Source organism: Pagrus major, chromosome 10, assembly GCF_040436345.1.
Source record: "Pagrus major chromosome 10, Pma_NU_1.0".
Classification (NCBI taxonomy): domain Eukaryota; kingdom Metazoa; phylum Chordata; class Actinopteri; order Spariformes; family Sparidae; genus Pagrus; species Pagrus major.
Window position 1 is genome coordinate 278660 of NC_133224.1, and position 12500 is coordinate 291159.

Consider the following 12500-nt stretch of genomic DNA (forward strand, 5'->3'; position numbering starts at 1 on the left):
CAGAACAGAACAGGACAGAACAGAAGAGAACAGGACAGAACAGAACAGAACAGGACAGGACAGAACAGAAGAGAACAGAACAGAACAGAACAGAACAGAACAGGACAGAACAGAACAGAACAGAACAGAACAGAGGGTTTCTGTTTGTTCAGGGTCGTACGTTGTTGTGGATGAAGAGGCGGATCCTTGTTGTCGGGTAGTTGAGTGTCGTCAGTCGGTCCAAGAACTCCTCCATGAAGGGAGTCGCATGTTCGATAAACACCCCGACGTACACCAGCGGCAGCTCCTCGTCCTGGAACACACACACTTTCAACACACTGAGGACACCACAGTGAAACAGGAGCGGTACCGTCAGTGCTGTCAGCTGAGTGGACCTACAGGTACGTCGTTGAAGAACAGCAGGTCGTCATCACAGATGGCACAGCCGTTCTCGAAGGTCCACGCTGTGGGCACGTAGTTACCCAGGTAGTTCAGCTGCAGCTGCAGACAAACACACACACACACACACACACACACACACACACACACACACACGTGTCAAGAGAACACCTCAATGATCCGACTGGTACTGTTCAGCTTGGATTTAAGAACTGATAAAGAGCAGATACACAATACTACAATATCAGTGATTCATCATCCTGTGATCCGTCAGGAGAACCAGAGCCTGTTAGAGCTCATCACTGTGCTGCTGATGTCAGCAGCAGGTAGTGACTGCAGGTAGTGACAGCAGGTAGTTACAGCAGGTAGTTACAGCAGGTAGTGACTGCAGGTAGTGACAGCAGGTAGTGACTGCAGGTAGTGACTGCAGGTAGTTACAGCAGGTAGTTACAGCAGGTAGTTACAGCAGGTAGTGACTGCAGGTAGTGACTGCAGGTAGTGACTGCAGGTAGTGACTGCAGGTAGTTACAGCAGGTAGTGACAGCAGGTAGTGACAGCAGGTAGTGACTGCAGGTAGTTACAGCAGGTAGTTACAGCAGGTAGTGACAGCAGGTAGTGACTGCAGGTAGTTACAGCAGGTAGTGACAGCAGGTAGTGACTGCAGGTAGTTACAGCAGGTAGTGACAGCAGGTAGTGACAGCAGGTAGTGACTGCAGGTAGTTACAGCAGGTAGTTACAGCAGGTAGTGACAGCAGGTAGTGACTGCAGGTAGTTACAGCAGGTAGTGACAGCAGGTAGTGACTGCAGGTAGTGACTGGGTTAGGGTTCTGTCCTGCTGAACGTCTGTTACAGATCCTGTAGCTTCGCGCTGCTGAACCATCAGGTGTGTGATACTAAAGCTGGAGCTTGTGTTTTGTGTCCAGAGGAACAGTGGTGAGATGTTTGTGTTCTCTGCCTCAGTGTTACTGAGCTAATGACAGCCTTCCTTCACTTGTTGTTTTCTCCACTTACATTCTGAACTATAATTTAACACTAAAGCATCACGTCTCTGTCACTGAGGTGTAAAACCCACACACCACACATCTCACTCAGGACGCTCTGGTGGGCTGTGATTGGTGGGTTACCTTGGTGGGTCCGTTGCCATGGATAATGACAGGAAGCGTGTCGTAGGCGACGTTCCTCGCTCTGACCTTTGCCTTCTCAAACTTCAGGACGACTTCCTCTGCCAGAGAGAGACACAATCAGCTCATTCATGTTGGACACACACTGTTTACTTGTTGTACTGTACTGTTACTGTGTGTGTGTGTGTGTGTGTGTGTGTGTGTGTGTGTGTGTGTGTGTGTGTGTGTGTGTGTGTGCGTGTGTGTGTGTGAGACTCACCAACAGCTCCGTTCAGGTTCTGGAAGATTCGTGAGCGATGATCCAGAGTCATGTTGAACTTGGTCTGAAGAGAAGAATCACATCAAATCAAATCCACAAAGTGTTTCCTGTTGTTTGTTAACAGCTTTTCAGTCGTCACACGTCTTGTTTGGGCCTTCAGGGCCACCGTAGTGAACTGATTGGTACAGAAGAGGATTAGGTCCACAGAAAACTGAGTTCTGACTTTAAACCAAGAACCCACGTAGTTTCTTCTTCTGGGCCAACACACAGTGGTCGCAGCTGAGCTCCTTCTGTTGTTCATGTTCAGGATCATATGTTTCTCTGAAAAAGACACTTTCTGCTGAGACAGCTGAGGCCCCGCCCCCTCCAGCGGATCTCACGGGACCTTATTGATCAAATGTTTGTGACAGCTGATGTACTGATCCAGTTGAACTGGGTCATCAATCTCATGATGTTTGTCAGTTTGTTGTATTAAAGTCAAACCTCATGTAGTTTTGTGTTAAAGCGCTCAGTGAACTACATCGTCTCATCAGCACCAGAACCAGCACCAACATGGAGCCAACTGGGTCAGAAAAGCTCGTAAACAAGATAAACATCACAGTAAATCTGCTCATATTGACAACTGCAGTTCTGGTTCTGGTTCAGTTCTGTGAGCTGCTGATATACAGGAGCAGCTCTACAATGTTTCAGTCAGGAGACGACGTCACTGTGTCGTCATCATGTGTGTGATTCAAACAGGATCAATACATCATCTGTCTCTATGATTGAATAACCTCTCTAGTTCCTCCGTCCATCAGTCTCCACGGTCAGGGAATGATGATGAAGACAGTGGAGATTATAGTCGGACCGAGACAAAAGTTAACCTGGAAGTCTAACACATCAAAGTCCATCTTTGTAGATATAAACTTCCTCAGGTTCTGTCCGAGTTCACAGGAAGAAAAATACACTCTTTAGAAATTCTGCACAATTCTCTGAATGAATCAGTTTTACCCTCTGAGTCTTGTCCAGGTAGATTTTGGTGTAGAAAAGCTGGTCGTCGTCGTTGTCTTTGTACTTCCACTGCTGGACGATAGTACTGAGATCTGACGCGAAGCCGATGAAGCCTGGACACACACACACACACACACACACACACACACACACACACACACACACTGTGGTTCACTACATCTGATCTGATCATTTCTTCCTCGGCGTCCATGTTTGTTTACAGGAGAAGCTTGAATCTGAGACGTCTGAACTTCGTCACTAAACACCGATGAATGATTTTGATCAGGACTCGCAGACGGCGTCTCACCTCCTGAGTTTAGATAGCGTTTCCCAGAATGCACCTCTGGGTATTTGGAGGCCAGTCTCTGGTCGGGCCAGCAGAAGCCCTCAGCTGAGAAAACCACCCTGTGACCCAGACGAGAGAACTTGGACAGCACCTCCTCCGGCCCCGACGCAAAGATCACGTCGTAGCTGCAGGAGGAGACGGAAGACAATCAAGTTTACTGAATAAAGAAAACTAAACTGTGAGTTCATCTTAAATGACCTCAGGCCCCTTTTTCTGCTTTTTAATCTCAATGTACCAACACATCTGTGACAGAACAGTCGTGTTTCACAGTATCATCTGTCTGAACACAGCTGGTGGGTCTTCTTTCTATTGAATCTGTCGTGTGTTTGGTCGGAAACACAAAAACTTTATTGGTTCAATCATTGCAGGACAGTGAGAATGTGTGAGTGTGTCCTGCAGCAGGACGCTGAGCTTAAACCTCAGACAGGAAACTTCAACCACAAACACATAAAGGCTCAGTTCACCCAAATCCATGTTGTACACAGCTGCTGCAGCTGTTAGAAACCAAGGTCCAGTCAAAATGTTTCACATTTAACTCAGAAACAGAGGCTGCTGTAGAGACACCTGGAGGATGTATGATGAGTGTGTGTGTGTGTGTGTGTGTGTGTGTGTAAGTAGGACAGGTGAGTCAGATTTCTTATTGAAGGCAGAAGAACAAAGAAACAACAGAGAGAAGATGAGACTCAAGAGAAGCAGCGAGAATATAAAGAGAAATGAGGACAGGAAGAGTTTTATTACACACAAACACACACACACACACACACACACAGACAGGTGGGTGTTACCTGTCGACGAACATGATGACCATGTCCTTCTTGTCCGAGTGTTTGAGCAGCTCCTTCTTCAACCATCGGACCTTCTGACCTCCGCCCACCGTCCGGGCCACGTCACCACCCTTCCAGTCCTCGCCCAGACCCAGGACCTGCACACACACACAAGCACACACACACACACCATCATCATCATCATGTTCTTCTCTCAATTAAGGGCCTTGAACTTATCTCCACGGATGAAGCCACTAAGATTACAGACCTCAATGTGTGTGTGCGTGTGCGTGTGTTACCTTCACAGTGTAGTTGAACTCTCGGGCCGTCCTCGTGAAGCGCTTGAAGCCGTCTGTTTCCTCTGTTGCCGCGGTGATCACCAGCAGATTTTCTGCACACACACACAGACAGCAGGTGATCAGTAATCAATAAGTCAATCAACAGGAAACTGATCGAGATCAGTGTGTAGCTTTCATCAGCTGCTCGTCACAAAAACAACTTCTATGGTCGTGTTGTTCTACTTGTCATATAACAATAACATAAGTTATATTATTGGATTATTATGAAACTGTAATAACACACTAACAGATGATTGATTACATTCTGATCACAGAGATAAACCTGAAAACTACAGCTTTCAAAATAAAAGCATTTCAGTAAAAAGTACTTCAGAGTATTTCCCTCTGAGACGTAGTGGAAGTATTAAGTGACAGAAAATGGAAGTACTCGAGTACGAGATCTCCAAAATGTACTTAGTTACATTCCACCTCTGGGTACAATCCTGCAGGACGTGACAGGAAACCCACCTCTCCTCCTCTCCCCCTCCTCTCCCTCCTCCTCCCCCACCTCCCTCCAGGCTTTCGAGGAATTTGAAGTCTGGATTTAGAGTGAAATTCCTCAGAAGTTCCTCTGAGGGTGAAGGAGGTGAGGAGCAGGAGGGGGAGACAGAAAGAGAGAGTATCTGGTGACAGAAGCCTCCTTGTCCTCCAGGTTTCCCTCAGTCTGCGAACATGTGTGTAAAGTGTGTGTGGTACACGTCAGATTCATTAACACACACTCATCTGTGGAGGTACACTCTCTACACCTCTCTGAGTTTGAGTCATACTAGATAATCGGGAGTTCTTCAGTTCAGCAGCAGAAAATTAATGAATGAGAGGTATGATGCGTTCACGGGAAGTAGGATTTACCAACGACACAAGTTTCCCGTCACTTTGAGAGGTTTATAAAGGCAGAAAAGTAGAGATGCAGATAACGATCATTCTCCATCTAAAAGAAGATGCAGAAACACGTCTGAATGAAAACCTTGTTTTAAATGTTATTTAGGGATCAAACTGCATCATAAATGAATCACGAGGTATCTAATCATCACATAAATATAACTGCTCTTTTATTAAATGTCTTATTATTGTATGTTCAGCGTGTTCATACTGAGGTTTATGATCACAGCTGTGTTCAGCAGTGAACGTGTTGGACATCAGAACAGCTTCACTACAAACACTTCAGAGCTTCTGCTCACTAATCTGCTGCTCAGGTGTCCGACCACAAACCCCCGGCAACACACACACAGCTGTCCAAACACACACACACACACACACACACACACACACACACACACACACACACACACACAGCTGACTTCTTCACTCTCACACTAAAACTATCACTGCAGTTCAAACAACTCCAGAGCAGGAAGTGAAGTCTGCTGACCGATTGTTTCCAAGACTGTGATTTATTTACTGTTCTGTTCCTTTTTTCTGCTTTAATGGAAGTTTACTTGTTTATTACCTGTGTGACTCGACCTGCAGTGTGGATGTTTCTGTGCCCTGACTGGATGAAACCTCACTAAGAACATTATTTAAACTGATTATTCTCGTGTTTACTGCAGATGAACATCCACTAACTTACACCGGAGAAAACTTAGAATAATGTAAAGTTAGACTGAGAGAAGAGACGGACTGAAGCAGTCTGAGCGCTGATAACAGGCTGCAGCAGAGATGTGGGCAGTGATTCAGTTCTGGAAGGTTCCTCCAGGGCTGCTGACCCGGACCGACACACAACCTGAACCTCATTTAGAAAATTAACAATTTAATAGCAGACCTGATTTACAGTTTGTTTTCAGTAGTATGAACCTGAAGCTGATTTCTGTTCATGTGTGTGATGACTACAGCTCAGTTATTACTTTATTTTCCCAGACAGACAAATCAGTTCATATTTTAACCATCAGCTGATTATTTTAGTGGAATATCTTCATTTCACAGGAAAACACAAAGGCACTCTTCCCTGTTTCACATCGTTATGAACACAACACTTTATTAAAGTGCAGTTTATAAACACAGCTGATGACTGAACACAGCTACAATAAGAGACATCAGCGGGACATTCTTGCTAATTAGCTCCAGGCTAAAGTTGGGAAGTTTCAGGGGTCTTTACCTCCTCAAGTTTGAACTTTATAAACTCACAGTCATCGGTTATTATAAAATATGTGCCGCTGCTGAACCTCTTAATAAGCTGAGCATGTGAATAACGATGTAATGAGCAGGAATGAGCTCAGACCAGGAGCGGAGCAGCTCCAGCGGGGCAGGGTGGTCCGCCTGGCCGGGCAGGAGACCCTCCGGAGCGGCCTTACCTGGAGAGAGCCTCCGCTGTTCGGCCCACACGGAGCTGTGGAGGAAGGTGAGCGCCAGCAGGCAGAGAAGACGACAGGAAGACATGGCGGCTTCTCAATGGACCGGTATCGGCTGTGTTCGGACTGTGGACGTCACTTTATTCCTCCTTCTCCTCCCGTCTTCACTCCATCAGCGCTCCTCTCCGACTCCCGAGCGGACTCAAGTCTCGCGATAACCACCGCTCCAGGATGTCAACAGAGGCCGGAGCGAACACTCCCGCCCATTCCTCGGGGGCAGCCAATCAGAGGCCGACCGTCGTGACTGACGTGCTCGCCGAGCAATCCGCGCGTCGCAGCCGCTCCGCAGCAGCCAATCAGAGGAGGACATTTGGAAAGGAGGTGGCTGTGATGTGTTTCCTGTCTTAGTCTGAGGCCTCGAGCCGCAGAAAGTGAGTGAAGAGAGGCGAAAGTGAGTGTTTGCCACGTCTGATGCATTCCTGAGAGAGAGAGGGGGAGAGACATAGAGTCAGAGCGAGAGAGAGAGAGGGAGGGAGAGAGAGAGGGAGAGAGAGAGAGGGAGGGAGGGAGAGAGAGTCAGAGAGTCAGAGAGAGAGGGAGAGAGAGAGAGAGGGGGAGAGAGAGAGAGGGAGGAGAGAGAGAGAGAGAGGGAGAGAGAGAGAGAGAGGGGGGGAGAGAGACACAGGGTCAGAGCGAGAGAGAGAGAGGGAGACTTTTGACTTTAAAAATAACTTTATTTAGTTATTCTCAAAGATAAATCAAAATCAGGTGTGCATCACCGAAACAAACATAACAAACAAACAAACAAACAAAGCAACAAAACAAAACAAACAAGCAGGCAACCAACCAAAATAAAACCAAAACAGTATTTGACCAATCAGAAGTCAGCAGCAGCTCTCCTGCCCCCCACAGAGCACCACCCTCCCTCCACCCTCCCCCCAGAGCGCTGAGCAGAGTCCAGATCACCAGCAGTGTGATGATACGCGTGTTCCACCCTGAGACGAGCAGCCGGCAGCCCCTTCATCACCTGCTCACCCTCAGTGCTTCCTGAACCCGTCACCTTGTTCTTCCTGGAGATCCAGATCGCCAGTTTCACACCGCAAACACAAAGTTCACCAGAACACACACCTGCTTCTTCCTCACCAGGTATTTGGGACCATAAATAAACAACACTAAAGAAAATTGTTCCCCAAAACCTGCAACCCAAGACCCCAGCAGCCCCAGCAGACCGGCTGGGAGAGGACACCCGGTGAACAGGTGAACCAGAGATTCCTCCTGTGCACAGAACAGGCAGCCCACCCCATGACCCGGGTCCAGGTGTGCTATGTGTCTGTTCGTAGCTATTGCTCCGTGTATAATCCCCCACTGGAGGTCAGCTGCCGGTTTCTCAACAGGCAGCTTATACAAGGACCTCCAGCTGCCTGTCGGGGACTGATCCCGGCCAAACACCTCGGTGCACCTCGACACCTTCACTCCGACCAGGGAGCCCAGACGACACATCACACAGAGCTGGTACAGCGGCTTCTTCTCAGAGCGCAGAGAGGGAGGCTCATCAATACTTACTGTAATTATTAATGTATAGATCTGAACACAGAAACTACACATTTCATTGTAAAATATGTGTATTTTTATTCTATATTTATATATCTTTAGCCCTGTTCTTGTTACATTTGTTCATCATGCATACACACATGTAAAGGCGAATCTACTATGTACTGTATTTACATTTTATTTATTATTATTATGAAGTAAAAACTTCATTTTTAATGCATTTCTTTAAACCCAAGTTACAAAGAGCTTTACATCAACAACACTATGAATTAAAACAATTTACAAGAGAAATACCAAGCACAGAGTACATGTAATACAAATCACAAAATAGTAAACACACACAGACATTATTATTATTATTATTATTATTAATATTATTATTATTATTTACATGTTTTAATTGTGTTCTATATTAATCAAAGCATGTAGAATATAAATGTAACAACACGTGATACTGCAATATATTCAGAAAAACTTTTTTTTAGTAAAATAAAATTATTCTTAAATTTCCATCATTAAATCAGAATTTTTAAGACATTTTTAATAAACAAAATAAATAACACATACATACAATCGTGTAGTTGAAATAAAACCGTGGTTTAAATCTATGTTTTAAGCTTATAAATGTTTTATAACCATGAAGAATAACGTGTAAATAACTCTTCATATTTTATGAATCAGTGTTTTGCATTAAATCATCACATTTATGATAAAACACGTTATTTTTTTCAGTATTACTGTTACAGGCGCCCCTCATTAAATATGCGACGCGTCAGAGCGGAGACGAGCAGCCCCGCCCCTCGCCTCTTGTTGCCATGGTGAGTGTAAACAGGTCGTCTGTTTGTTTCAAGATGGCGGACAGAGCCAAGTTCTTCACTCCTGCCGAGGTGGCTGCTCACAACACTGCTGCCGACCTGTGGGTGTCGTTCCTGGGCAAAGTGTGCGACCTGACCCCGCTGATGAACCAGTACCGAGGTCAGTTCAGGTCCGGTCCAAACCGCTGCTCCAGCACAGCGCATACTGCCACATACTGTGATCTGCACTGGTGTTTTAGTAGAAATCAATCAGTCAAACTTTGTTCATACAGAACCTTTCAAACCCAAACGCAGGTGATTGAAAGTAAACATGGTATGAAAACAGGCTCAGAGACTAACACACCTGCATGAAGGTTAATAGTTAACAGAATAAAAGGAAATAAATGAAATATAAATGAAACAAGCCAGCAGATGATTTTCCTACAAACATCACGAGTCATAAATAAATGCAGGACTTTTACTTGTAACAGAGTATTTTTACAGGTGCGTTAAATGAGCATGTTGTGGTTTAAACTGTGGTGGGCGGGGCTACAGGTGTGTTAAAGCAGCATGTTGTGGTTTAAACTGTCGTGGGCGGGGCTACAGGTGTGTTAAAGGACCATGTTGTGGTTTAAACTGTGGTGGGCGGGGCTACAGGTGCGTTAAAGCAGCATGTTGTGGTTTAAACTGTGGTGGGCGGGGCTACAGGTGCGTTAAAGCAGCATGTTGGGGTTTAAACTGTGGTGGGCGGGGCTACAGGTGCGTTAAAGCAGCATGTTGTGGTTTAAACTGTGGTGGGCGGGGCTACAGGTGCGTTAAAGCAGCTGCAGGTAAATGAACACAGTGTTTGACATGAACATGTCTGCGTGCAGGTGACGCTCTGCTGTTACCCATCCTGGAGTGTGCGGGGCGGGACATCAGCTCCTGGTTCGACCCTGAAACCAAAGATGTGAGTGCTCATCAATCAAACCGACCAATCAGTGAGCAGCTCTCAGCTCTGCTCCTGGTTCACCTGCATGAACCTGTCCTCTGTCCTCAGGTGCTGAAGTATGTGGACCCACTGACCAACTGTGTGAGGTACTACACCCCCAGGGGGCGCTTCGTGCACGTCCCGCCCGCCGGCCCTCGCTCCGACTGGGTCAGTGACATCGGCCGGCCCTGGTGGAGGGACGAACGCTACGAGGTGGGGCTGCTGACCGCCAAAACCAGGTGGATACGAGTCATCAACGCGCTGACGTCACAGGAGCAGCGACTGCAGGTGACTGTCCACACACAACTCACCTGAACACTGTGCAACAGCAGACAGGATGTTCTCCTGGAACAACCAATCACAGCCCTCTGACAGCTTCCAAGACAGTAACGTCTCAGAGCAGTAGCTACATGAGCTACAGCGGGGTTAGCCAGTTAGCTTGCAGGGCAGTGAGGATCTGGATCAACTATGTCGCTGTGTTGCAGGAATGTCTACTGAAGTTAGCATGCTAACAAGTTAGCCCCGACCCTCCCTGCTCCAAAGCTGCTGTGCTAGAGGTGTAAACAGCAACACTCCCCTGGTGCTCCAAACTTCTAGTCCAGACTGCTCGATGAACAGCTAACCAACCTAACTAGCTAACGCCGGCTAAAGTTGTTAGCAGTTACCGTGGTGATATCTGCTCCCTGATTATTTTAAGTATGAATTCAACATGAGGCCATTTCCTACATATTGCACCTTTAACACATTTGAGCCAATCAGGAACTGTTTCATTGAGAATCAATAAAATGTTAGCTAAAGCTAGCCAGCAGCTAAGTTAGCAGTGTTAAAGAGACATGTATTAAAGAGTCTCTGGAGCTGCTTCAGTGGCTACATGCTACATAATTAGCAGAAACTGTAAACACACAGTCAACCTCGCCTTCAAAATAAAAGTCTGGATCACTGCTCCTGTAGAATGTCCCTTCAGAATTAAAGCACCATGTGTTAGAGGCATGTTCTGGTCAGAGGCTCGTACAGCTGAGCGTCGTCACAGGGTGAAAACACAGCGACACGTAACGTCTGCAGCAGATAAAGCAGCAGTTTGACAGACAGATAAGATTTTAACATTTTATTGAGATTTCATTAGCGGACATGTTTTCATGGCTGAGCTGCTGCAGAGGCCCATGATCATCAGTGCAGAGAAGGTGTGAACGTTTCCTGTAAACTGATCCCCGACCTGCTGCTGCTCCTCAGGTGTGCTCAGAGGAGACTCTGGCTGAGATCCTCCAGCGTTACCTGCGCTACAACTCTCACGCCCGCAGCTACACCTGGAAACACGGCGGAGTGAGTCTGGACATGAGCAGGACGCTCGGCGAGAACGACATCCTTGACGACGACCACGAGCTCTGGCGCCTACGACTGGATCGAGACCTGTTCACCCCTGCCCTCCTCCTGCACTTCAACGATGACCTCACCGAGGGCTGACCTCTGACCTCATCAACTCCGTCCTCACCTACACACCTGTACAGACTCATGGCAGCATTATACCCACTGCAGTTAATGTGAATGAAGGTTCACATGTTTTCTCTGAAGATCATTTTAATAAAATCATCACCTCCAGCAGCTCTAATGTTTCTACAGTTCTTTGTTGTAGAATATTTGATGTAGATTTCTTCAGAGGCGGCTGACGAGAGAACAAACTGAACACGATAAAGTTCAGTCAGATCCAAACGAACATCCACCGGACAGTTTGATTCTAACCTCAGGGTGAACGGGACTCATTTGAGGAAGTTTCTGTAGAAATCTGTTAGAATAAAAGGGAAGTGTTGGGCTGACTCACATATAAAATCTGCCTGCACGGATGTGAACAATCTGAGAAATGTTATGAAATCATACATGTATATCTGTGAAGTGATGAGTGGACAGTTTTCACACGGCTCGGAGGAAACCGGAGCGCTTGACAGAAAACAGCTCAGCAGGGACGTTAACGAGGTGGGTGATGATCCTGGAATATAAAATGATATCGTGATGTAGTTCACTGCACTTCACTGGCAGCTGTAGCTGTGTGAGACGTTATGGTTTTATTATTGAGTTTGTACAGTGTTGGTTTGTTGTCCTGCAGCTGACAGACGACTCAAACAACTTACTGTCCTCATGTTATTTCACTTAACGAGCGGCAGCAGCTCGTCTGTCCACAGTGAGACGGACGTGCTGTGCACTTTTCTGTCTTTCACCTTTGCATGAGTTCAAAAAATGTACTAAATGTTCAGTGATCACCTCAGGGTCCATTTATCAGCTGTTCTGGAGCTCTGGATCAGAACCAGGGTCTTCCTGAAGGTCATGCCATGTGACTGAAAGCTCCAGAACAGTGACTCAGTGGACTTTGTGTTGAGATTGTCCGTCGTCCTAAAGAAGTCTACAACCGAAGACTGGTTTCCTGTCAGACTCATGCTAACATGCTAACATGCTAAATGTTAGAAAGTGAAGACGTGTATGTTGACAGATGTTTGTGCAGCAGCAGGAGGAGATGTAGAGCTCGTCTGTAGAGGAGGCCTGTGAGCAGCAGCCTGAAAGCTCCAGAAGACGTTGAGTTCAACCTCTGACTGTAGATTTGTGTCTGTCAGGTGGACACAGTGAGGACGGTCGTCTTAAAGGACAACAGAGGAACATCGCCATCATGACAGACTACCGCTACGAGAATGAGATAGACAGCACTGCACTGTGGACC

The 12500-nt window shown here is 46.6% G+C and overlaps 2 protein-coding genes across 2 annotated transcripts in view; one reads left to right on the forward strand and one right to left on the reverse strand.

Moving 5' to 3' along the window:
* plod3 (procollagen-lysine, 2-oxoglutarate 5-dioxygenase 3) overlaps positions 1–6690 on the reverse strand; it is an 11852-nt gene extending 5162 nt beyond the window's left edge. The window contains exons 1-9 of the mRNA XM_073474840.1: positions 6485–6690; positions 4158–4249; positions 3880–4016; positions 3056–3219; positions 2749–2861; positions 1759–1822; positions 1503–1600; positions 379–480; positions 161–292 (exon numbers count right to left, since the gene is read on the reverse strand). Of these exons, the coding sequence (XP_073330941.1) occupies positions 161–292; positions 379–480; positions 1503–1600; positions 1759–1822; positions 2749–2861; positions 3056–3219; positions 3880–4016; positions 4158–4249; positions 6485–6569 (987 nt within the window). The 5' untranslated portion in view covers positions 6570–6690. The remainder of the gene's footprint in view (positions 1–160; positions 293–378; positions 481–1502; positions 1601–1758; positions 1823–2748; positions 2862–3055; positions 3220–3879; positions 4017–4157; positions 4250–6484) is intronic.
* Positions 6691–8883: 2193 nt separating this feature from the next.
* On the forward strand, positions 8884–11359 carry cyb5d1 (cytochrome b5 domain containing 1). The gene is made up of 4 exons (XM_073474885.1): positions 8884–9007; positions 9699–9775; positions 9866–10084; positions 11027–11359. Exons 1-4 carry the CDS (start codon positions 8884–8886, stop codon positions 11255–11257), a joined length of 651 nt encoding a protein of 216 aa, XP_073330986.1. The 3' UTR covers positions 11258–11359.
* The last annotated feature ends 1141 nt before the right edge of the window (positions 11360–12500 follow it).

Coding starts and splice junctions, on each gene's coding strand:
- cyb5d1 (XM_073474885.1), top strand. CDS start 8,884: ATGGCGGACAGAGCCAAGTTCTTCACTCCTGCCGAGGTGGCTGCTCAC. Junction 9,776..9,865: donor TCGACCCTGAAACCAAAGAT/GTGAGTGCTCAT, acceptor CTCTGTCCTCAG/GTGCTGAAGTATGTGGACCC. Junction 10,085..11,026: donor CACAGGAGCAGCGACTGCAG/GTGACTGTCCAC, acceptor GCTGCTCCTCAG/GTGTGCTCAGAGGAGACTCT.